The 24,631-nt window shown below is 35.7% G+C and overlaps 1 protein-coding gene across 2 annotated transcripts in view; it reads right to left on the reverse strand.

The window, feature by feature from the left end:
* SMC5 (structural maintenance of chromosomes 5) overlaps positions 1–24,631 on the reverse strand; it is a 91,754-nt gene that overhangs the window by 65,182 nt on the left and 1,941 nt on the right. For both annotated transcript variants that reach the window (XM_054583035.1, XM_054583034.1), the window contains exons 2-3: positions 21,515–21,656; positions 13,684–13,736 (exon numbers count right to left, since the gene is read on the reverse strand). In XM_054583035.1, the coding sequence (XP_054439010.1) occupies positions 13,684–13,736; positions 21,515–21,656 (195 nt within the window). The remainder of the gene's footprint in view (positions 1–13,683; positions 13,737–21,514; positions 21,657–24,631) is intronic.

Below are 24,631 nucleotides of genomic sequence, written 5' to 3' on the forward strand. Positions count from 1 at the left end.
AAACCAAGGAAGTCCACACCAACACACTTAATAAGTAAAATCCCCAAAACTGAAGACAGAGATAATTTTAAAACTATCAAGAGAAAAGCAGCTAGTTATGTACAAGGGAGCTCATATAAGATTATCAGCTGATTTTTCAACAGACATTTTGTAGGATAGAAGGGGGTGGCACGAAATATTCAAAGTTCTGAAAAGCAAAAAGCTACAACCAAAATTACTCTACTCGGCAGAAATCATTGCAATTGGAGGAGAGATAAAGAGCTTCCTAGACAAGAAAAAACAAAAGGAGTTCATTACCACTAACCCAGTATTACAAGAAATGTTGAAGGGACTTCTTCAAGTAGAAAAGATAAAAGATAAGATTAAAAAAATAAGAAAAAAATTCTCACTGAAAAAGGCAAACACATAGTAAAAGCAGTGGATCAACAAACTATAAAGCTACTACAAAAGTTAAAAGGCAAAAGTAGAAATATGTGTAATTACAACAATAAATTAACAGATACACACAAACACAAAAAGTAAAAATGATGAAAGCAGAAGTTTGAAGGGGGTGAATAAAAATTTTAGTGACTTCAGAATATGTTCAAAATTGAGTCATCAGAAGTTTGAAGGGGGTGAATAAAAATTTTAGTGACTTCAGAATATGTTCAAAATTGAGTCATCAACTTAAAAAAGACTGCTATAGACAGAGCTTGGTACATATGAAAGCACATGGAAATATGTCAAACAAAAAATCTATAAGAAATATCCAAGAAGAGAAGGAAATCCAAATACAACATTACCGAAAGTCACCAACATACAAAGTGAAGAGAACAAGAGAATCAAAGGGAAAAGAGAACTACAGAAACAGTTAGAAAACAATAATTACATAGCTATCAAACATTTTAAATGTAAATGCTCCAATTAAAGACACAGAGTAGCTGAATGAATAGAAAACAAGACCTGTGCATATGCTTCTTTAAAGACACAGACTTCAGATCAAAAGACACACATAGAATAAAAGTAAAGAAATGAAGGAACTTGTGGTCAAGAGGGTGGCATAGGCAGACAAGGCTCACCACTCTGCACAACCCCATCAAAATTCCAACTAAAATATAGAATAGCTATCACTCAGAACCATCAGAATCAAGTTGAACGGACAGACAACTACGAAATTAAAGAACTGGTAGGAAGGGCGCAGACATGGATCAGTCTGGTCCCTCACCCACACATGGTGGATAAAAATTTGGGAGGGATATCTTGGGAATGAGGAGTCCCAGCCCCACTCCAGTCCCCCATCCAGGGTTCCAGTGCCAGGAAGATAAGTCTCCACAACTTCTGGCTGCAAAAATCAGTGGGGATTGAGTCAGCGGAAGAAACTTCTGGAGCCCCAAGCAGTTTCCCTTAAAGACCCCACACATGGACTCATCTACTCAGACTCACTCCCTCTGAGTTCTAGCACTTTTCCCAAGCGGCTTTTCCATGTGAATGGCTGGTCTTGGCTCATACTGCACAACTTCCTAAATCATCTCAAACAAGCAACAACTGGTCTCAGTGAGCGCCAGGACATGCACTAGCAGCAGCTGGCCTAAACTCACAGCTTGGCTTTGCCTGGGAATCTCCAAGTCCAGCACAAATAGCAGCCATCTCAGATTGCTTTATAAATCAGGCAGGGTGGCCCTGGGAAAAACATAGGTGGGGGCTGACCTTGGCCTGCACCACCTGGGAACATGAGTGCCAGTGCACCCAGTGGACAGCTACAGATCACATCCAAGCACCACCAGCCTGCCCCCTGCACAGGTGATCCTCCACGGAGGGTGGAGGTTGGTGGTAAGTGGTCACTGCCAATCCTTGTAGCTGAATGGCCTGGGCAAATCCCTCCCATTGATCTGCCAAAAGCAACCAAGGCTCAATTACAAGAGGATGTACTCAGCCCGCAAGAGGGGGCACCTCGAGAGCCCAGCCACTGGACCCTACAGGACACCTACTAAATTAGGCCAATCTACCAAGACACGGGGTCAAAGCACCTCTACCCAATACCCAGGCAGAAACACAGGGAGGCTGCCAAAATGAGGAGACAAAGAAACATGGTCCAAATGAAAGAAGAGATAAAAACTCCAGAAAAAGAGCTAAACAAAACAGAGATAATCTATCAGATACAGAGTTCAAAACACTGGTTATAAGGATGCTTAAGGAACTTAGTAAGGACCTCAACAGCATAAAAAAAGATTCAGTCAGAAACAAAGAATACACTAATTGAAATAAAGAACAATTTACAGAGAAACAACAGTAGAGTGGATGAAGCCAAGAGTCAAATCAATGATATGGAACATAAAAAGGCAAAAAAGCAATCAATCGGAACAAGAAGAAAAAGAACCCAAATAAATGATGATAGTATAAGCAGCCTCTGGTACAATTGCAAGAGGTCCAACATTCATATTGTAGGGGTACCAGAAGAAAAGAAAGGGCAAGAAATTGGAAACCTACTTGAAAAAATAACGAAAGAAAATTTCCCTAATTTGGTGAAGGAAATAGACATGCAAAGTGAGGAAGCACAGAGAGTCCCAAAGAAGATGGGTGCAAAGAGGCCCACTCCAAGACCCATCATTATTAAAATGCCAAAGGTTAAAGATAAAGAGAGTCTTAAAAGCAGCAAGAGAAAAGTAGTTAGTTACCTACAGAGGAGTTCTCATAAGACTGTCAGCTGATTTCTCAGAAGGAACTTTGCATACTAGAAGGGATTGGCAAAAAGTATTCACAGTCATGAAAAGCAGGGACCTACAGTCAAGATTGCTCTACCCAGCAAAGAAATCATTTAGAATCAAAGGGGAGATAAAGAGCTTCCAAGACAAGAAAAGACTAAAGTAACTCATCATTACCAAACCACTATTATATGAAATGTTAGAGACTTATTTAAGAAAAAGAAGGTCAAAACCATGAATAAAATGGCAAAAAATACCTATCTATCAACAACTGAATCTAAAAAACTAAGCAAACAAGAACAGAGACAGAATCATGCATACAGAGAGCATTTTGACGGTTGCCAAATGGGAGGGGGTATAAGGGACTGGATGGAGAGGTCAGAAGATTAAGAAATACAAATAGGTAGTTACAGAACAGCCATGGGGATATAAAGTACAGCACAGGAAACAGAGTAGCCAAAGAACTTATACACATGATCCATGGACATGAACAATGGTGGAGGAACTGCCTGAGGGCGTAGGTGATGCTGGGTGGAGGGGTAGCAAAGGGGGAGCATAATTAATAATAAAAAAGTAAAGAAACAAAATATGTTTTATGCAAGAAAAAAATATAGGCTGGAGTAACAATACTTTTATCAGACAAAACAGAAGAAGACAAAGGGCATTTCATATTGATAAAGGAATCAATCCAAGAAGAGGATATAACATCTCTTGTAAACACGTATGTTCTTAATACAGCAATACAGTCATAGTAGGGAACACCCCTTGGACACCAAAGGATAGATCTGTCTGATCAGCAAGGAAACTGGTCATAAATGACAAACTAGAGCAGATGGATTTACTTGATTTTTTAGAACATTTCATTCAAAAGCAGTAGACTACACATGGAAAATTTTCCAGGATAGGTCACATGTTAGGCCCCAAATCAAGTTTCAATAAATTTAAGGGTGAAATCATATCAAGCATCCTCTCCGATCACAATGGTATGAAATTAGAAATCAATTATAAGAATGAAACTAAAAAACACACAAACTCCTGGAGGCTAAATTATGCACTAAACAATGAATGGGATAACAATGATATTAAGGAATAAGTCAAAAGATACCTTGAGGCAAATAAAAATTAAAATACGATGACCCAAAATCTATGGGACAGAACCACAGCAATTCTAAGAGGAAAATTCATAGTATACAGCTTACTTCAAGAAAGAAAACACATCTTTTTTTTTAAGATTTTATTTATTTATTTTTAGAGAGAGGGGAAGGTAAAAAGGGAGAGAAACATCAATGTGTGATTGCCTTTCACACACCCACTACTGGGGACCTGGCCTGCAACCCAGGCATGTGTCCTGCCTGGGAATCAACTGTCAACCCTTTGGTGCAAATGCCAGCACTCAATCCTCCGAGCCATATCAGCCGGGGTGAAAGAACCTACATCTTAAATAAAAATTCTCACCTTATACCTAAAGGAACTAAAAAAAAAGAACAACAAACAAAGCCTAATATGAGTAAAAGAAATAATAAATATTAGAGCAGCAATATGTAAAATAGTAAAAAAAATACCCAAAACCCCACAATACAAAAGGTGGATTAAATCAAGAGCTGATTCTCTGAACAAAAAGCCCTGAGCCAGATGGCTTCACAGGTGAATTTTACCAAATAGTCAAAAAGAATGAACCTATTCATTCTTCTCAAACTATTCCAAAAAATTAAAGAGGAGGGAAAACCCCCAAACTCATTTTACAAGGCCATCATTACCCTGATACCAAAACCAGACAAAAACAGTACAAAAATAGAAAATTACAGGCCAATATTCCTGATGAACAAAGATGCAAAAATCCTCAAAAAAATATCAACAAACCAAATTCATCAATGCATTAAAAAGATCATACACCATGATCAAGTGGGATTTATTCCCTAGATGCAAGATTGGTTCAATATCTGCAAATCAATTATAATGTGATACAACACATAAATAAGGGATAATAATAATTTGAGTGTATCAATAGATGCAGAAAAAAGCACTTGACAAAATCCACATTATTTATGATAAAAACTCTCAGCAAAGTGGGAATAGAAGGAACATACCTTAACATAATAAAGGCCATAAACGACTAACACACAGCTAATATTAGAAGTCAACTTGTTGACACCTTGATCTTGAACTCTAACCTCCAGAATTGTGAGAAAGTAAATTTCTGTTGTTCGAGCCACTCTGGACATACGGCAGCCCTAGCCAACTAATATACTGGATGAATGTTGAATGTGTTGCTGTCCAACCACAAGACCTGGCACAAAACTTATGTATGGCTACATCTGTGTGTAAATTCATGCACCAAATACTATCCTCTGAATGTCTTGAATTGGTCATTTGGATGTATCAAGGCCAATCACCACCCTCCCTCATGAGTCTCTTTCTCTAACTCTTCCTGCTACAATATCATCTATCCTTATCATGAATCTCAGAGATAGGAGTTGCTCTGTGTGGCATGAAGGTGGGGGCTGGACACAAACAATACACCAAGCAGACCTAGTCATGAACAACTGCAAGACCTGTGTAACAGGAAGGAGGGAGTCTCGCAAAGGCAAATTTCTCAGGTGTTGTCTTGATGGTATCACCAAGCCACAAGGAAGCCATGGAGGATCCAGCTCAGTGTTTTAAAAAACCAAAACTCCCTAACCTAGAGGACTCTTGGGTAACAAAAAACATTTTAGCCTTTTCAAAGTAGCCTAGGTTTCCTCAAATTGGCCCAGATTTTCAAGCTTGACATAATGGGGCCATTCCTTTCTTTCGGTCGAGCTACTTGGGTTTGTGTTTACACATTGCTTCTGAGCTTGACTACTGGGAAGCAGGAGCTAAAATGAAGGCTGAGACATGAAGGGATCAGGACTTTTGTGTAGGGCTGGGTTTCTTTCTGGGCCGCTGAAATGGCCATCACCTACAGTGGGTAAGGTGAGTGCAAACTTCTAGTTAGAAGCAGCCAGGCCCAGAGGGGTTCAAAGTAGGTCTCAGGCTCCCCTGGCCAATGACATCCACAGTGGGGTACCTCTGAAGGCTGTAGTACCCAATTTCTCTGGTTTGCTAGAAAGTAGCGGGCTTAGAGTAACACACATCTGGGTGTGAATCCTTCCTTGTCACTCACTGGTTGAGAGGTCTAGATCGAGCTACTGCAAATCTCTGAGTCACAATTTCCTCATTTGTAAAATGGGAAAGATGATACTTATCTCATAGGGTGGCTACACAGATTAGGCAAAATAAGTAGGCAAAGCATTTGACACATTTAAGAGGTCTTAAAAATAACAGCTGCTATAATTTCATACATCTTGGCTCTACTCAAAGCAATGAAAGAGTTTCTTTCCAAAAAGCATCCAGTGTATGTTTTCATTGTTAGTACTTGATCAAACTCTGATGACCTGGCCCTATACATAACAGCATTGGGGGGAAAAAAGGTCTAATGGTCATTTACTGCTTGGATTATTCTTATAGAATCCTGAACAGAATTGTGCCTTTGCCTCCTGGTATCTGAAAATCTCTGACTCATTTCAGGCAATTGAGTCACACCAGGGTCAAGGCATGGGTGCAACGTCTCATGTTTTAAACAGTTAAAACTGTGCTTTCTTACTTCTCTCCCTTATTACCGTTTATATAGATGAGGCTCCCGCTGAAGGTCTCAGGGCGCTGCAATGACCTCTCAATGAGCCCTGTTGACACCCACGGTGTCAGTATTGAAAGGGACCAATGCATACTACTTGTGGGAAATCCAAGGCACAAGATGTGAAGGTGATGGGGGACTCAAAAGTTGGAAAATTTTAGTTAAGTAATACCTAATAAGCTTAGTAATCAACCAACACTTGTAAAAGCTATTGTTCCAGGAACTGAAGTATGAACCACTTTGACTCCAGGAGACCATAAACAGTTCCACCTTCATGCCTCAGGAGGACTACAAGCAATTCAAAAGGGTATCTGAGCCACGGTACTCCAGAGTGAGATGACCACTGCCCCAGACACAGCTAAAAAACACAGCCCAGGGAGAGAATGCTGTGGTTTTTTTAAATCCAATTAACTTTTCCCTGAATTCCAAACCTCTTACCTACACTTTGTTCTCCTTATAAAAAAGGCCATTTTAAAATGGAATTTAAGATGGTCTGTTAGGGTGCAAACCTGCCGTCTTCTTAGCTCTCAGACCATCTGAATGAAGAGCCCAGAAAGATTCAAGCCCTGTCTCTGCTTACTGGGTCTGGTAGGTGACAGGCAGCAAGCAGGAACACAGGCTTTTCCCGTTTCAAAGGCAGCCACCCAAGGCTCGGCAGCCAGTGCCAAGGTATAGAGAGACCGCAAAGACATTCCCCAAGTTTCTTGGTGTGTGAAAAAATGGAAACAATACACAACAAAAACCAGCCCTGCTGGCAGCCAGACTATGATGTATTCAACTGAATATAGATAGCGCCCACAGAATATAAACATGTTACAAGGACTCTCCATATCCATCCACGTTTCAACCAGACAGAGGAGAGGCCATTCTGAAACCAAAAATGGGACTAAACATTTCCCTTTCCAACTAACAGGAGTGACTGCCTGCTGCTCCCATAATAATGCTGGCTCTGGACCCATTTTCATCTTCCTGCCTGCAAGATCATTATGGATGAAACTAAGCAATAATGAATTAACAATAATTAATTATCAAATTATGAAGAGACCCAATCACTGAATTGCCCACCCCCTCCTTTAACAGAGACTGCAATCCAGAACTGCCCCTGCTTTCCTAACCGTTAGTCTCATCAGCACCAGCCCAGATCTTCTACAAAGCCCCCCTCAACTCCTGGTACTGGGATGCCCTAGGTTCTCTGAAGTGTCTCCTCGTTGCTGCAGTAAGTCAAACAAAGCTTTCATTAAAAAAAAAAAAAAGAAAAAGAAAAAGAAAAAGAAAAAAAATACATATAGCCCTGGCTAGGTGGCTTGGTTCCCAAGCAGGGCACATACCTAGGTTGCGGATTCGATCCCCAGTCAGGGCACATTCAGGAGGCAACCGATCGATGTTTCCCTCTCACACTGATGTTTCTCTCCCTTCCTCTCTAAAAATCAATAAAGCATATCCTCAGTTGAGGATTAAAAAAATAATTTTAAAAAATTTAAAAAATTATGTTAAAAATTCTAATAAACCACTAATAAGAAAGAAGGTATAATTTCCAAAACAATAAAGAAAAATTAAACAAAAATATTTAAACAAATGCCAGAGAGAAGAGAAATACTAAAAGTGGGGCAAATAAAAAACACAGAATAAGCCCTGATCATTTCAGTTCAGTTGGTTGGACGTCCTCCCCCAAAGCGAAAAGTCTCCCGTTTGATTCCTACTCAACGCACATGTCTGGGTTTGGTCCCCATGGGGACTCAAACGAGAGGCACCCAATTGATGTTTCTCTCTCACACCAATATTTCCCCCTCCCTTCCCCTTTCTCTAAAAATAAATAAAATCTACCCCCCCCTCGAATAAGACAGCAAAAGTAAGTTCAAACATATAGGTTATTATAATAAATATAAATAGACTATATGCATTATTAAAAAACCCAGCTATGCATGTTTAAATGAAATACAAAAGACAAAAGATTGAAATAAATAAAAAGATAGCGAAAAAAAATACTCCCCCACCAAAAGAAAAAAAGCTGCTCACTACATTCATGACAAATCAAAAAGATTCTAAGGCAAAAACCATAAAAAATATTGTACATAGCAATAAAAAGTTCAATTCACCAGGAAGATAAAAAAATTTGAATCTTAGTTGCAGCTAAAGTTCCAAATATAAAGCAAAAACTGCCAGGACAAGGGAAATTGACAAATCTACAGAGAGGGATAGTGTAATACACTTTTCTCAGTCATTAGGACTCAATCTGACAGTTGATATTAGCAAAAACATAAGATTTAACAATATACTTAAAAAGCTTGAACTAATGGACAAATATAGAACACTGCCTATTCAACAGCAGAAAGCTCATTCTTTCAACCTAACAAGTAACAATTATGAAAACTCATTACAAAAAATAAGCCTAAACAAATTTTAAAGGATTGGTAACATAAAGACCACACAGATACGTACATATATATATTTTTTTACTACACTGATATCAAAGTGGTAATCAATAGTGAAATATAACAAGAAAATCATTGCATTACAATTTAAACAACTTCTAATTATAACTGCAAAGAAAATGCGTAACATATTTAGAAAAGAAATAGAGAAAAATACTATGTACCAAAATTTGGGAGATGGAACTAAATACCAAGAGGAAAATTTCAACCATAACTATTTATGTTAGAAGAGACAAAAGACTGAAAATTAGTACAGTAAGTATTCAAGAAATTGGGGGAAAAAAATAAGGAAACCAAGAGTTTAAAGGATTAGTAAAGATAGTAGAAATTAATGACATAAAAAACTTATATAAAATTTACAATTTCAAAAGTTAATACATAAAAAGACTAATAAAACTGACAAGCTAATTTTTTCAAATCAAGAAAATAACATGAATAAAAAGGGTAACTACAACTAGGAAAAATAGAAAAATTTTTAGAGAAGTAAAAATTACCAAAATTCAAGAATATAAAAAATAATCAATCCCATTACCATTAAATAAATTAAATCAAGTTAAAAATTAAAATAACAAAAAACTCTAGGCCCAGATGATTTTACCAGTAAATTTTATGTAAAATTCAAACATTTCACAAACAATACAGATGTAAAAACCCTAAATTAAACATTAAAAAAGCAAATCTAGTAATGCATCAAAAGCAAATTATGACCACTGTGCTTAATCTAAGAATGCAAAACTGGGTGAATATCAAGAAATTAACCAAACAGAAGGGTATATCCCCAACCATGTAAATGGCACTTTCCAGAATCATACAAGAAACAATCTCATTTTACTCCAGCCACACCACCACTTTTCTTTTCCTCAGAAACAAACAGTGCCACCTTAGATCTCTGCATAAACTATTCCCTCTGCCCAGAATACTCTAATCCTAGTTCTTCCTATAGTTGGCTCATTTTTATCATTCAGTTCTCAGCTCATAACTATTTTCAACAGGCCTTTCTGAACGTTCAAGAAGAGTAAATGAAAGCACTCGCTCCCTGAAAACCATGTCAAGGACAATGATGACTAAATCTTGAGCTCTGTCCGCACTTCCTCACTTTACCTTACCTATCACTAACATCAGACAGATTACTAACTCATCCTGAAACCATTTAAAGCTTTACTTTCCAGATATATTCTTTTGACTCACTTGCAAATTCTTTGCAGTTTCCTTTCCTACTCTTTCCTATATTCAAACTCTAAATGTAGCAGTGCAACAGGGTTTAGTTCTAGCCAGTCAACATTTGTCTACTTGGCACCTCAAACTTTACTCAGTGGTCTATTAACTCTGAAAAGCATTTGGTTCCTTTTATTGTGGTTGTTTTACTCTTTAACATTTCCAAAATTGAAATGCATGTTTCAAACTCCGTCTCAGTTTAATTGGAATCTGCATTTTATAAGTGGTAGCATCTTAATTCAATGATATATGATTTACTCCAAAATGAACTTCTGCTCTTACTCCAAAACCTCCTGTACCAGGTTTCTTGACCTCAGTTCATAGAATCTTCACACTTTGGGATGCTATATACTTTACAGTCCTTGATGTTCTTTCTTCCAAACCTTATATCCAATTTGTGAGCAAATCCCAAGCTATCTGAATCTCTCTTAGGGTCATTCCATCAGTCACTTAACTGAAATCCAAGCTTTTGCCTCTGTTCTCTTAAAATCTATTTTTTACACAGCAATCTAAACGCCACTCCTCTGCTCAAATCCTGGTGGCCTCAGATTTTATTGAAAACAAATGCAAAGTCTTTACATTGGCCTACAAGGCTCTATGGGCTAGCTGGCTTCTTGGTATTTTCAGATCTTACCTTTTACTCTTCTCCTGTTCACTGTGATCCAGTCACACTGGGTACCAATGGAAGATCTTAGCATTTGCAGATTCCTCTACCCAAAATGCTGTTTCCCCAAGTATCTCCATGCTCACTCCTCATCTTCGTTAAGTCTTGGCTCCTCAGCCCTTATATCCTTCAAGTCTTGGCTCAAATACTACTTTCTCACTGAGAACTTTCGTGGTTGCCTTAATACTGTGAACACCACTCTGGTCCTCCCTATCCTCCTTTTCTGCTTTATTGTTCTACATACACGCATCATCCTCTAACACAGTATATATTCGACCTACTGATTTTTCTGTCTCCCCTCCCCGCCCCGCCATCCTCCTAACCATAAATTCCATGAAGGCAGAATGTTATATTACCTAATGTATAGGCACTCAATAAAGAGTTGAAAAATGATTTCATACATCCATGCTAGAGATTATATCATCCACCATTCCACTCAATGAGTACATGGCTAATTAATGCAGCACTTACTCAATAGCAATAACAATTTCAGTAACGGTTAATGAACTGGTTTGTGTTTGGTTGCTCAAGGCCATGTGGACCCAAGTGGAATAAGTGACCACAATGTAATCATGTTGTTTGGGGAAGGGAAACCTCCCCTTGTGCTGGACTTGGTAACAGACTCTGGTTAATGGTCATTGGTTAGATTATTAGAGCTAGTAGTTTATCTCTTAAGATAACTAAGAAAACAACTGCGCCTTAGTAAGTCATAGAAGAAAGTCAAGAGTGCTTAAGATCTGCAGCCATACATGACAGGATTTCAAAATTTAAATACCAATTCTCCCTCTGCATTTTATATACATAACTATCTTAGTATATTTGTTTTAGTTTCAATATCTAAGAAACCATTACGATCACCCAACAGTCCCAGGGCTAACCCCGGAGTATCTTCGGCAATTTTTAAAATTGAGATATAATTCACATCTATTTTCTACCATTGTAAAGTATAAAATTCATTTTCTTTTGTATTGTGGGAAAATATGCATATTAAATTTATCATTTTCACCATTTTAAGGTATACAGTTGGGAGAATGTATGCATCAACAGTGATTCCTAATATACAAGGCTGTGCAAAAATACCACCACCACACAATTCCAGAATTTTTTCATCACCCCCAAAAGGAGCCCATACCTGTTAAGAAGTCACTCCCCATTTCTCTCCTCCCCTCATACCCTAGCAACCACTAATCTATTTTGTCCTTACGGATTCGCCTATTCCAAACATTTTACATAAATGGAATTACAGACTATATAGTCTTCTGTGTCTGGCTTATTTCAGTGTGCATAATGTTTTCAAGGGCCACCCAAACTAGGAACTATCAAGACCTCATTCCTCTTTATGCTGAATAATATGGATATATCCATATGGATGCTGTATGGGTCGATCAAATTTGTTTACCAATGGACTTCTGAGTTACAATTTTTCACTATTAAAATTAGGAAAATGCTAATTCTGTGAAAATGAGTAAACATTTCTTACAACAGTAGCGAGATCAAAGAATATTTATATTTTAAATTCTATTTTTGCAGATAAATACTGCCAAATAGGATATACTGCTTAGGCTTCCACAAACAGTGCATGACACTATTAACTTCCCTATACCTTCATATTGGTGTATTTTAGATTTAATTTTTTCTTAGCAGAGAGGAAAAAAATCATTACTGTGATTTCCTTGATAACTAATGAAGTATATAGCCTGTTTTATGTTAAAAAATTAGTAACCAATTATTTCAATGTAATATGAGTAATTATACCATACATTTAAACAGCTACCATTATAATAAATTAAATTCTCATATACATTTATCTCTGTCCCTATTTTCTCCATTCTACTGCTCTTTCTGCACCAATATCATGCTATCAACAGCTTTACAGTATACTTTAGCATCTGGTACACAAATACCTTATTCATGATTCTGCTTTTTCAAAATCTCCTTGGGTTATGTGGCATATTTATTCTTTCGGATGAACTTTAGAATCAACTTGTCAACTTACCTGTTGAGACTCTCATTGGAATTATATGAAACGTATATATTAATTTGGAAGTGACAGATATATTAATAATGATATTAAATTTATGTTTCTAGGAACAGAATATGTTTCAACATTTATTCAGGTCTTGGTTTTATAAACTTCAATAAAATACTCATATTTTAATAAGATAAGTAAAATCTATTTTCTTTTTACTTTCATGTGTGCTTATTATCTCTACATAAACAAAAAATTTTCTAACAATTTTTGAGTAAAAAGATCACTTCCTCATGTCCTATAAAACGAGAGGACTATCAGATAATCTTTAACAGCTATTTCAGCTAAAAAATTCCATGACTTTCTATAAACACTCCTCCCCAAAACACTATCTAAAAATCATCTAAACTATGCACATTTTCATCTACAAAAGACTAAAAGTATATAAACCAAGATAGTCAACTGGTTTCATCTTAAATTCTAACTGATCCATCAGAAATGGGTGCCAAGAGTGGTAAACCGGTAACATCTAGGCTCGAGGAAAAAGAATACCATAATGAATTATCGATCTCTGCCATGAGGAGGAAATGGAAAATGGTGACACAGGTGCCAAGTACTTGCCATACATGAGATTCACTAAATTATTCACGGTGGTTATTTTGAGAAGTACAGTTATATCAAGAAGATCTTCTTATTCAACTTTATACACTTCTATATTACTTGCATTTTTAACAAGCAAGTATTACTTTCAAAATCAGCACACAACAAAAACATCTTAAATTTGTAAAAAAATACTGCAACTTCATAATGAATATTTAATAGTATTATATTTCTACTGCATTATTGCCTATAAAATTTCCTAATAATTTTTTCAAAAGAAAATTCTTAACAATTTTGGTTTTAAAGATGCATTTAAAAAAAAACTTATCAGAATTAAGTATTCTTGAAATATTTTCAATATTTACATCATAATACTATATTATTATTCTTTTCTAAAGTCACCAGGAAAGCATGAACATAAACTAAGAAACTGTAGGGAAAAAAGTGGTTTCAGCACTTTTAATACTTACAATTCAATTTCAACCATGCCTTTGGAACATCCTCTCTTCACAAAAAAGCCAACCTAAGAAATTTAAAAACAAAACAAAACATTGTGACGTGTGTAATGACATTCCTAGGTTAAGAGACTTAGCAATGTTATTATCATTTGTCAGATCAAGATTCATTCGATAACTACTCTGTATAAAATGCCCCTCTATTGTGTTCACCCGCAAAAGCAATAATATTAGTTACTACTTACTGAACCTTTCATGTGCCAGAGAGCCTCTTACAAAACTCATGACACAGCCACTAAGTGGTACAGAGCAAGGATCTAAACCCAGGTAATCTAATCTAGCTCCAGAACTTGGGTTCTTAGTCCCTATACCTAACACACTCTCAGAGAGAAGAAAGCCAGTGGGAAAACAAGTTCTACAGAGTAATCATAAAGAACTATATATATCCAATCTCACTGAAGTTACTGGAAACTTCAAAGGATTTGAGATTAAATATTAGTAACTTATCCAGTTATTAATCAGGACATACCTGTCACCAAATTTTTTTTTTTAAAAAAAGGGCAATACACAGGATAAATACAATTTAAGTAAAACTATTTGAGCTAGTTTCTATACGTATATGAGCATAAGCATGAAAACAGACTCTGGCCCTAAAAAAATGAGACTGAATCTTAAATCAGGCTATAAGCACCTTGCAAAATAGTTATCTTTTTAATAATGGTAACAGCAGTGATGACAACTATAAACACAAAAACCAACAACCAACATTTACTAAGCGTTACTATATGCTGCTATGCTAAGCTCCTTATATACAATTTTCTAATTCAATACTCATGAGCAACCTTATGATATATATTATGTGCATTTAATAAATGATGAAACTGAGTTCCAGAAAGATGGAAAAGAAAGCCTGTTCTTGTAACTAGAAAGGACAGCTTAATGATTAGAAGTACAGGCTTTAACATATACTGTCCAGGTTCAAATCTTAACTCGATATTTAAGATGCATGATCTTGAGAAAAGCAAAATCTTAACCTCTCTGTTTCAATTTCGTCATAAATAGAAAAGACAATGGCATTTTTGTAGGTGTGCCATCCGTATTAGCTTGCAGCAATCCAAATACTTGGTACCAAGCAGAAGAAAAAAAAAAGTCAGGAGGCAGTTCTCATTGTAAAGTACATACACGAATGATACCCAACATGCCAGTGTTAAATTTTTCTATTAGCATCTAAACATAAATACAATATTAAAAATAAAATATTTTTGCTGAGAAAGAGGGCAGTTCCTAAATGCTTGTACATCTGTGGATACCCAAAGTCTGCAACCTGTCACCTAAGAAAATGCATTCCACAGCCTCCTTAAAAACCCCTACCACTTAAGGATGAGAAGTGTCTGCATTTTTCAAAAATAAATGAGAAGGTTGGTGAAAATTGTTACAGCCTAATCTATTCTTACTATACAAACTTTGAATACAATCTAGCAGACCATTACACAAAGATAAGGATTTAACAAATAATTTATAACAATTAAAACTACATTAATATTTATAAAACTCTGACTTGGTCCTTGGAAGATACCTAATCCAACCCCCTTATCTTTGAAATAAAGAAAAATGGAAGTCCAGACAACTGATTAAGGTCAGAAGGCTAATTACTAACAGAGTGGTATCTTTTCTACTCATAAATGCCTCCCATGTAACATTAAAAACATACATGTTTTGAATAGGTTTATTTATAGTCTTAAACAATCTATGCAACCTTACCTATATTGTAACCTTACATTAAATTTTAAGCCTGGCTAAGAAACTTGTAATATCATTTTGATAATATTGCAATATTCATAGTAATTTTAGAAAAATATAAAGAATTGGTTCAAGTTTTAAGAATATTTTACAGTAGGGTATCAACTCCCAAGACTTGCTTTTTAAAACATGTTTTTATGTGAAATATACACCAAACAGTACATACAAAACTCATGTACTATTTAAGATATAAAACAACCATGTACTGGGTTGCCAAAAAGCCTGTTTAGTTTTTCCTGTAAAATATAAGACACATTTTTCATCTTCACCAATAACTTTATTGATTTGGATATTTTGAGTATGTCAGCTATCTCCCGCATAGTATAACGGTTGTTCTCAATTAATGTCTTGATTTGACCACTATCAACTTCCACTGGTCTACCCAACTATGGAGCATCGTCCAGCGATAAATCTCCAGCACAAAACTTCACAAACCACCTTTTCAAAAAAGAATTTATTTATTTTTAGAGAGAGAGGGAGGGAGAAAAAAGAGGAAGATCAGTGTGTGGTTGCCTCTCACATGCCCCCTACTGGGGACCTGGCCCTGCAACAGAGGCATGTGCCCTGACTGGGAATCAACCAGCAACCCTTTTGTTTGCAGGCCAGCACTCAATCCATTGGGCCTCACCGGCCAGGGCACAAACCACTTTTGACATGTTCAGTAAGTCACGGTATCTTCTCCACACATTGCATAAATCTTTTTTTGCATTTCAGTTGTGTTTTTTCCTTCCTTGAAATAATAAAGCATAATATGCTAAAAATGTTGCTTATTTTCTTCCATATTCAATATTAAAATGGCTAAACGAAAATTCACCAATTGTGATCAGTTTTATTAAATGCACACAGATATGAAAGCTGTCACAATACAATCTAATAAAATTGTTTTGAACAAAGTTCAAGAAACTAAACACTACTAGAGGCATCTTACAGAAAAAAACAAGCTTTTTGGTCAATCCAAGTATCTACCACCAATTTAAGAAACTGAGCATTATTAATGTATCTCACAACTGCATTCTTCTCTCTCCTGAACAAATGTAATCTTTAAGCTGGTTTGTTGCTCATTCTTTCACTTTTCATTAGTTCTGCTATACACATCTCTACACATTAATTATGGTTTTGACCAATCTATAAATAACTTCTATTACATATATTCTTCCAAGTTGGTATTTTTCCTTAAAATTAGTTTTTTGAGATTTAACCAACTAGCTGAAGTTTATTTTCACTGTCATATAATATTTCAATTTTGAGTATACTAGAATTTATTGTAAACAATTCTGCTATAAATATTGCCATAATTCCACCTAGTATTACTAAGGCAGCCAGAAACAGAATTTTTTAGTGACTTGGGAATATGCATCTACAGACTTACTAGGTAATGTCATATCATTTTCCAGAGAGGTGGCACAAATTTATATTCCCACCAAGACTGCATCAGAGTTCCCAGTACTCCATATCCTTGTAAGGACATAGTACTGCCAGAATTTTTGTGAGTCTGATAGATATACCATGCCAGAGTGAATTTGCATTTCTCTGATAATTAAAGAAGTTAAGAGCATTTTCAGATACTTATTACCTATTTGAGCTGTCTCTTCTGGGAAATGCCTGAACCTTTCTTTTCCCCATTTTTCTTCAGTTACTGCTTTGCTTATAATATAGTCTAGATACCAATCTTTTGTTATATGTGGTATATAAATTTTCCCAAAATGTGACTTGTCTTTTTCTACACAGTATCTTTTGATAAGCAAAAATTTCTTAACTTTATTTTGGTTGAATTTATCAGTGTTTTCCTTTACTATCTATATGTTAAGAAAATTTTCTTTAACCCAACACCAAAAGATATACTATTACTAATATCTTCTAAAAACTTTCTGGTGCCCTGGCTGGTGTGGCTCAGTGGAATGAGCACCAGCCTGCAAACTGAGAGGTCATCAGTTTGATTCCCAGTCAGAGCACATGCCTAGGCTGTGGGCCAGGTCCCCAGTTAGGGGCAAGCAAGAGGCAACAGATCCATGTTCTCTCTCGCGCATTGATATTTCTCTCTCTCTCCCCTTTCTCCCTCCCTTCCCTTCTATCTAAAAGTAAATAAATAAAATCTTAAAAAAAAATTAAAAAAACCTTTCTGGTAAATCACATTTACATCTTCAATTCACCTTAAATTAATTTTTTGTTGAAGTGTGAGGACAGGACTCAATTCCTTTTTTTCCTATCTGGATAGCCAATTGTCTCAGTATTATCTGTCCATTCCCGCCCCCCCCCCGCCACATCTACAACGTCAGCTCTGTCATAAATCAAGAATATACTAATCACGGTTTTATATTGTGGCTTTTCATTCTGTCACATTACACTGGTCTATTTAATATTCCTAGACCAAAAGCACATGTCTTAAATTACCATAACTTCATACTGATATATGGTAGGTCAAGTTTCCCCATTTTGTTCTATTTCTTTAGGAGTATCTAAGCAAGTCTTTTGGTCTTTTGTTCTTCCATCTAAATTTTGAACCAGCTTGTAATTTTCTATAGACAGTATTGGCATTCTGACTGGAATGATATTGGATATGCAGATCAATATGAAGAATGACATTTTTATGTCAGTGATACAGTGATTCTCTCCATGTAATCAAACTTTAAAGTTTTTAATAAAATTTGATAATTTCTGCATATAGTCCATGTCTTTTGTTTACTTATTACTTATATAATGTATATTTGTTGCTATTGTAAATGGTACCTACTTTTATCGCATTTTTCTGTTCACTGTTAGTGTACTTTTGCAATTGACTTTTGCTATATAATCTTGTATCTAGCGATCCTGATAAAATTCCATATTAATGCATCAGAAAGCTCTCTAGAGGGGTTTTTTTTGGTGTGGTTTTTATGCAGACACTCATCTGATCCGTGAATGACAGTTTTCTGTCTTTCCAACTTGTATCTTTTCTTTGTCAGTCTTCCAGTAGAATGTTGAGGAACTATGATAGTAGGTAACCTTGGCTTATTCCCAAATTTGCTATGTATTTTCATAAATATCTTTTATAAAATTAATAAAGATCCCATCTATTTCTAATTTGCTATGAGTTTTTAAATCATAAATTACTGTGGCATTTAATAATACCTTGAGACAATCATGCAGTTCTTTAAAACATGATATATTAATTTTTTCTAACGTTCACTCTCCCATGCCTTAAATAAATTCCATTTGGTCATGATGTATTACGCATTTTAAGTACTAGATTCAGCAGACTGTTTCTTTTCTTTTTTTCTGAGAATTTTGCTTCCATATTCATGAGTGAGAAAGGCTTGTAATTTTCTCACTCTTTCCTCAACCAATTTTGGTACCTAGAGTCATATTCTCTACGTAAAATAAGCAATTACTGCTGTTGAACTAATCTATAATTATCTGGTGTTCTGAGAAAAACATGAAAGCTTGCTTATTTTTTTCCTAGAGTCACTTTTGATAATTTTTATAGTTATAAAACCTATATATTCATTTTTTAAAAAATTTTAAATTTATTGGCATAAAGTGGTTCATAATATTCTCTTATAATCTTTTTCTAAATTTTATTTATTGACTTTTAGAGAGAGGGGAAAGGAGGGAGAGAGGGAGAGAAACATCAATCAGTTGCCTCTCATCAGCACCCCAACTGGGAACTGAACCTGGGCACGTGCCCTGACCAGGAATGGAGCCAGCGCCCTTTGACTCTGCGAAGTAACACCCAACCAACTGAACCACAGTGGTCAGGGCACTTAAAATCTTTTAAAATTTCTGCTGCATTCTGGTAATATGCCAGTGGTACTCATTAGGGCAGTTCATGAATATTCTGCTTCTCCTTCAAGCCAATAGTAGATTTGTATTTGCTCATTTCTCTGATGCAAGGTGTGTCTTTTTGACTTGCTTTGCTGACATTTGAGTGAAACAAAGATGTATCACTTTTTGGAGGAAATTTTAACAGTCAATTCCCTTCCCCAATGTGACAATCATGGAAGTATGTATTGAAATGACTTCATCAGCCTAGGTAACTAAGTGACCACAAAGGATCCACACTAGGTAAGTAGCAAGAGCAAGAATTAACCTTTTGTATTTTCAAACCACTTAACTCCTACCTTTTTCGTTCCTTTATTTTTTGTTCTTTACCCCACCACCCACATTATCTTCTCAGAAGTTACTGATTTCATTAGTCTTTTTGGAAGTAGTTTTTGTTTTGTGGGGCTTATTATATCATTGTTAATTATTTTCTGCTCTTACTTTTCAATTCCCATTAAGATTTCTTCTTTGACCTGTGTATAATACAGAAGTATGTTTTTTATTCCAAACAAATGGAATAAATTTAGTTTGTGTTTTTTTTGTTATTATTTCTCTCTTAATAGAATTGTGGTCAGAGAATATGGTCTGTATGGTAACAATTCTTTGATATTTGCTTTACGGCTCAGTATGTGGTTTTTTAAATGTTCCATTTGTGCTTAAAAAGAATGTGTACTCTCCAATTGCTGACCACAGTATGTACAGCATTTCCATTAGGTCAAGCTTAATTGTTGATCTTACGTACAGAAATACCTCATTTTATTACACTTTGCAGATAGTTTTTTTTTGAAATACAAACTGAAGTTTTGTGGCAATCCTGTGCTAAGCAAATCTATCAAAGCCAAAAAGACTGTGACTCTATGGAAGTGCAGATGGTTTGCACAATAAAGTATTTTTTGATTAAGGTATGTACATTTTTTAAGACATAATGTTATTGCACACTTACTGTATATACTACCTTATACTATAAACATAACTTATATGCACCAGGAAACCAAAAAATTAATGTGACTTGCTTTATTGTGATACTTGCTTTATTGTGGTGGTGTGGAACTAAACTTACCCTAACTCCAAGGTATGCCTTTATTCTTACTGTTTTCTCTAACTGATCTATTGATTATTAGTAGCCCTCCCACCGTGATTATGCATATGGTAACTTCTCATTACAAGTTCTGCTTGGAGGTGGGGGGACGGGAAGAGTTCTCCTGGTTTTCCTTACATGTTTTGGAGCTAGATTATGTGAATTCAAGTTGAGAACTGAACCTTTCATCCAAAGTACTTTTAAGTTCTATTTGATTCTTTTTCAAATTTACCTAATCTTTTGTGTTACTTATTCCTTTGTTACTCTTGCAATCTTCTTTTATATCCTTAAACTAAATATTCCTACTTTATACTGTCCATTTACAAGCTTTCTAGGTCTGATTGCGTAGTCTACTATTTTTGTGAGCTTTTACTTTTAGTGATTCATTTCATCCTATGTTTTGTGATTTTTAGTTATGAATTCGTAAATTCCTTACACTTTTATGTTTGAATAATTTTGAGGACAGAACTGAAGCTATTTTCCTTAAGATTTGTATTTACTTCTGCCAATGCCTGGAGATATTATGATATTTAGGCCATGCAGGTAATATGAATTCGGGCCCCAAACATGTGTTAAGGCTGTGGTTAAGAATTCTTTAGAAGAGTTTCTTTTTCCCCCGCCCATTGCATTCAGAATTTACAATGAGATAAGTAAGTAATCCCACTGTCCCATTCTGAGATGTTTTCTCTGCTACACACACTAGTTGGCTTCTAGTTTTATATTCTAGCCCTTCCCCACCACCTTCAGGGACCCCTATCCCGCTGAACCAATTCAAAGCCAGGTTTATAGGTATAAGGTAAGCAAATGCCCCTGAGAAAACAACTCCAAAACTTGCTTAAGTTTTCAGATCCACACTATTTTATTTCTGCCATTGGTAAATTTACTTCACCTTTCCACAAGCCCAGCAAATACATTAAAAAAACCCAACAATATTTTAGAAATAAAAACTTCAAATGTTATAAACTTGGAGAATTCTCTCCATATATATAGAGCCCCAAATACTTTTAGAAATGGAAAGCTCCTCCCAGCTTCTCCATCTGCCACCTTCATTCTTTATAATCAAACACTATACTTTTGCTATATCAAAGGAACTGAAATGTAGAAATTAGTTTCTTAGTAAAAGCAAGTCACTGCTTTGAAATTTTTAAAAAAGTACTTATGTTAACTCACCTTATCTGCCCGTCCCATGAAAGCAGGTTTGCCTGCTAATCCAAGGCAAATGGCACACACAATGCTGGACTTCCCCGTTCCATTAGCTCCAATAATCATATTCAAATGGGGTCCGGGACATACTTCACAGATATCATATGTTCTGAATTATAAAGAGGTAAAATTACTAAGCAGAGAAGAAGAATATTTTCTTTACAAAAGCATTTTTTTCTTGCTTTACATTATAATTATCTACAGGCTTATTACTCAAATCCCTTTAAAAGACAACTCATCTTATAAATTTAATGTTACTTATAGGTTGTTAATAACCTAGAGGGGGAAAAAAATCTGTCAGTGAAAAAAATAGAAGAGCTAATCTAAGGAAAAATATAAACAAACAAAACAGAAAGACTCACAGATACAGAGAAAAAACTGATAGTTGCCACATTGAGGGCCGAGTGGTGGGCTGGGCAGAAAAGGTGGAAGGAATAAGAAGTACAATAGGTACAGTAGCTACAGAATAGCCACAGGGATGTAAAGTACAGCACAGAGAAAACAGTCACTAATATTGTAATAATTATGTATAATGTTAGGGGGGTACTGAAAATATCAGAGGGAACATTTAGTAAAGTATATGACTGTCTAATCAGTATACTGTATCCCTGAAACTAATGCAGAATAATATTGGATGTGATTGAAAAATAAAATTCAAAAATAAAATAAATAAGATAAAAATATCATTAGAAAAATAAGATTTCAAATGCCTGTGTCAACTATAAGCCTGTTGAATAAAGCAAATTTGGTATTATTTATTCCTTTTTAACAATTATAAGACATGAAAAGTATATTAAAGCTACTATACAAATAATTTTTTTAAAAATTTACGTAAGAGAAGCCATGGCTCATCTGAAATCTGTAGATTTTTCCATTTCATTTGTCTTAATTACAATGCTTAATAGCAACTTTTCATAGTCTAATACTTGAAACAACCCAATGAAATTGTTTTTACTCTAATTAGAAAACTGAAGATATATATCAACCCAATGGTTTCATTTTATTATTAATTTAAAAGCATTACATCCACTTCCTTTAATATGCTGCCAGAAATTTACCCAAGAATGCACAGTCCATATTCAAATAAAATTCATTCCTATGAGAGGAAACAAAAATGCATCAACACCAAGTAATTGTGTAATATTCCCTTGTGCCAGAAAGCTGCATGCTGTCTAGTACTCTACCTACAACAACAGCATCTAATTCTTAGGAGTCACCAGTGACAGCTATGGCAAATGTGAAGCAAGCTTTGACTCAGATGTTTTTCTAGGTTATCTTTGAATACTCTGAATTAAAACCCATAAAGAATGTCCTCTTCCCACGAGGTTTCAATTAGCTGTCAACTAATTCTCCAGGAATAAATGTTTTATTTGCTACTAACCTACTACATACAGGGTGGGTAAAAGTAGGTTTACAGTTGTTTGTATGGAAAATAATACAAAAATTAATAGATAGTAAAAGAACGAACTATGTTCCACATAGTTGCAACTGTAAACCTATTTTTGCTATAGCTTGTATGTAAATAATTTAACCAAATACACTTCAACTCTAATACTCAAAGAAATTGATAATTTAGAAATGCCAAGTGGTAACAGACAGAAAAACACGTGGTAAAGGAGTATTATCTGGCAGGTTTCCAACCCCACATCACTACACAACATCTATCTACTTTACTTTTCCAAGGCTTTGTCCTGTTAGCAGCTGGATCTTAAAAGAACCCTCTATAATGGTTAAAATAGAACTAGTTGGGGAATTTCACACATCTGGAAAACTACCTGACTTGGAATTTCTTAATCCCAAGACACAAGCCTCATTCTTTTAACACTCGAATTTCCTAATAGTGATGCAAATGGTATTTAAGAAAACAACTAAAACAGAAAAAAGCATTAGCATTTGTGGCCTATACAATACACATACATTATAAACAGGAAGAGTTGCCAAAAACAAAGCTTTTGTATTTAAAAAAATTAACTGCTCTGATTCTACAATATGTTTATTGGGAATTCCCTTTTTGTGAGTTCACTTTTGCCTAAGTTTCCCCTGAAACAGTGACTGTCAAACGCCCACACTATATACTTTGCCTGGTATCTCATGTACTATCTATATATTGAAAGTCCAGGTGACCCATAAATGAAATCACCACCTCAGTAACTTTATTTGGATGCCCCACAACAGTCACCCCAAACTAAACACATTCAAAACAAGACCCACCATTTTCGCTGTCCAAAACCTCTCTGTGATCTCTCAGTGAATGGTAGCACCATTCATCCCACTGCCCGTACCAGAAACCTAGACATTTATTAGTTTTGAACTATCTTTTATGCTACCATCTCCTTAAACTTTATCCACAACACCCCTCCATCAATTACCAAATCATGTTGGTGGACATGCAATCTGATGTCACTTAAAAAAAAAAAAAAAAAGAGCAGAAAAATAGGGTCCTTCCTATTTTAGCTCTAGCTTCCCCTTTTTCTACTTTGTATTTCCCTCCCCTCTTCTCTAATCACACCTTGCCACCTGTGTTGAACTTCTTTCAATTTCTTGACTATTTTAGGCTTCCTGCCTTTCTCAAGCCTTTGTACATGCTGTTCCTTCTGCCTAGAAATCTCTCCCTCCACTCCCAACCCTATCTGACTTGGTTCACTGATAGGAATCCTTCCCTTGACCAATCTCTTCCTGGTCATTTCAGCTGTCTAAGCTTACCTCTCTTAACTTCATTCCTAAAACTCAAGTCCTTTCATTGTGAAAATAAAACCTCACTTAGCTCTGCATTTTCCAGGAAGATGTTTTTATCCTCTTCACATCTAAGGTTACTACCTCACTCATTCTTTTATGACCTATGAAAGTTTTCTTTTTCCACTGCTTCATAAAAGGGTCAAAGATTTCCTAACTGCTAAATGCACTGGGCTATTTTCCTGTCCTGTTATCTGACTTCAATGCAGCAGATATTTTTGAAACACTTTTTTCTTGTCTTCTTCAATAGTACTCTCCCATGGTTCTTCTCTTACCTCCCTGAACAGTTTCTTCTCCGCCTGTGAATTCCTCTTCTGCTCAATCCTTGTGTTGGCATTCCTCCAGAACTCT

Source organism: Pteronotus mesoamericanus, unplaced genomic scaffold (genome assembly GCF_021234165.1).
Source record: "Pteronotus mesoamericanus isolate MK-2021 breed Mesoamerican mustached bat unplaced genomic scaffold, CSHL_Meso_final contig_73, whole genome shotgun sequence".
In the NCBI taxonomy this organism is placed as follows: domain Eukaryota; kingdom Metazoa; phylum Chordata; class Mammalia; order Chiroptera; family Mormoopidae; genus Pteronotus; species Pteronotus mesoamericanus.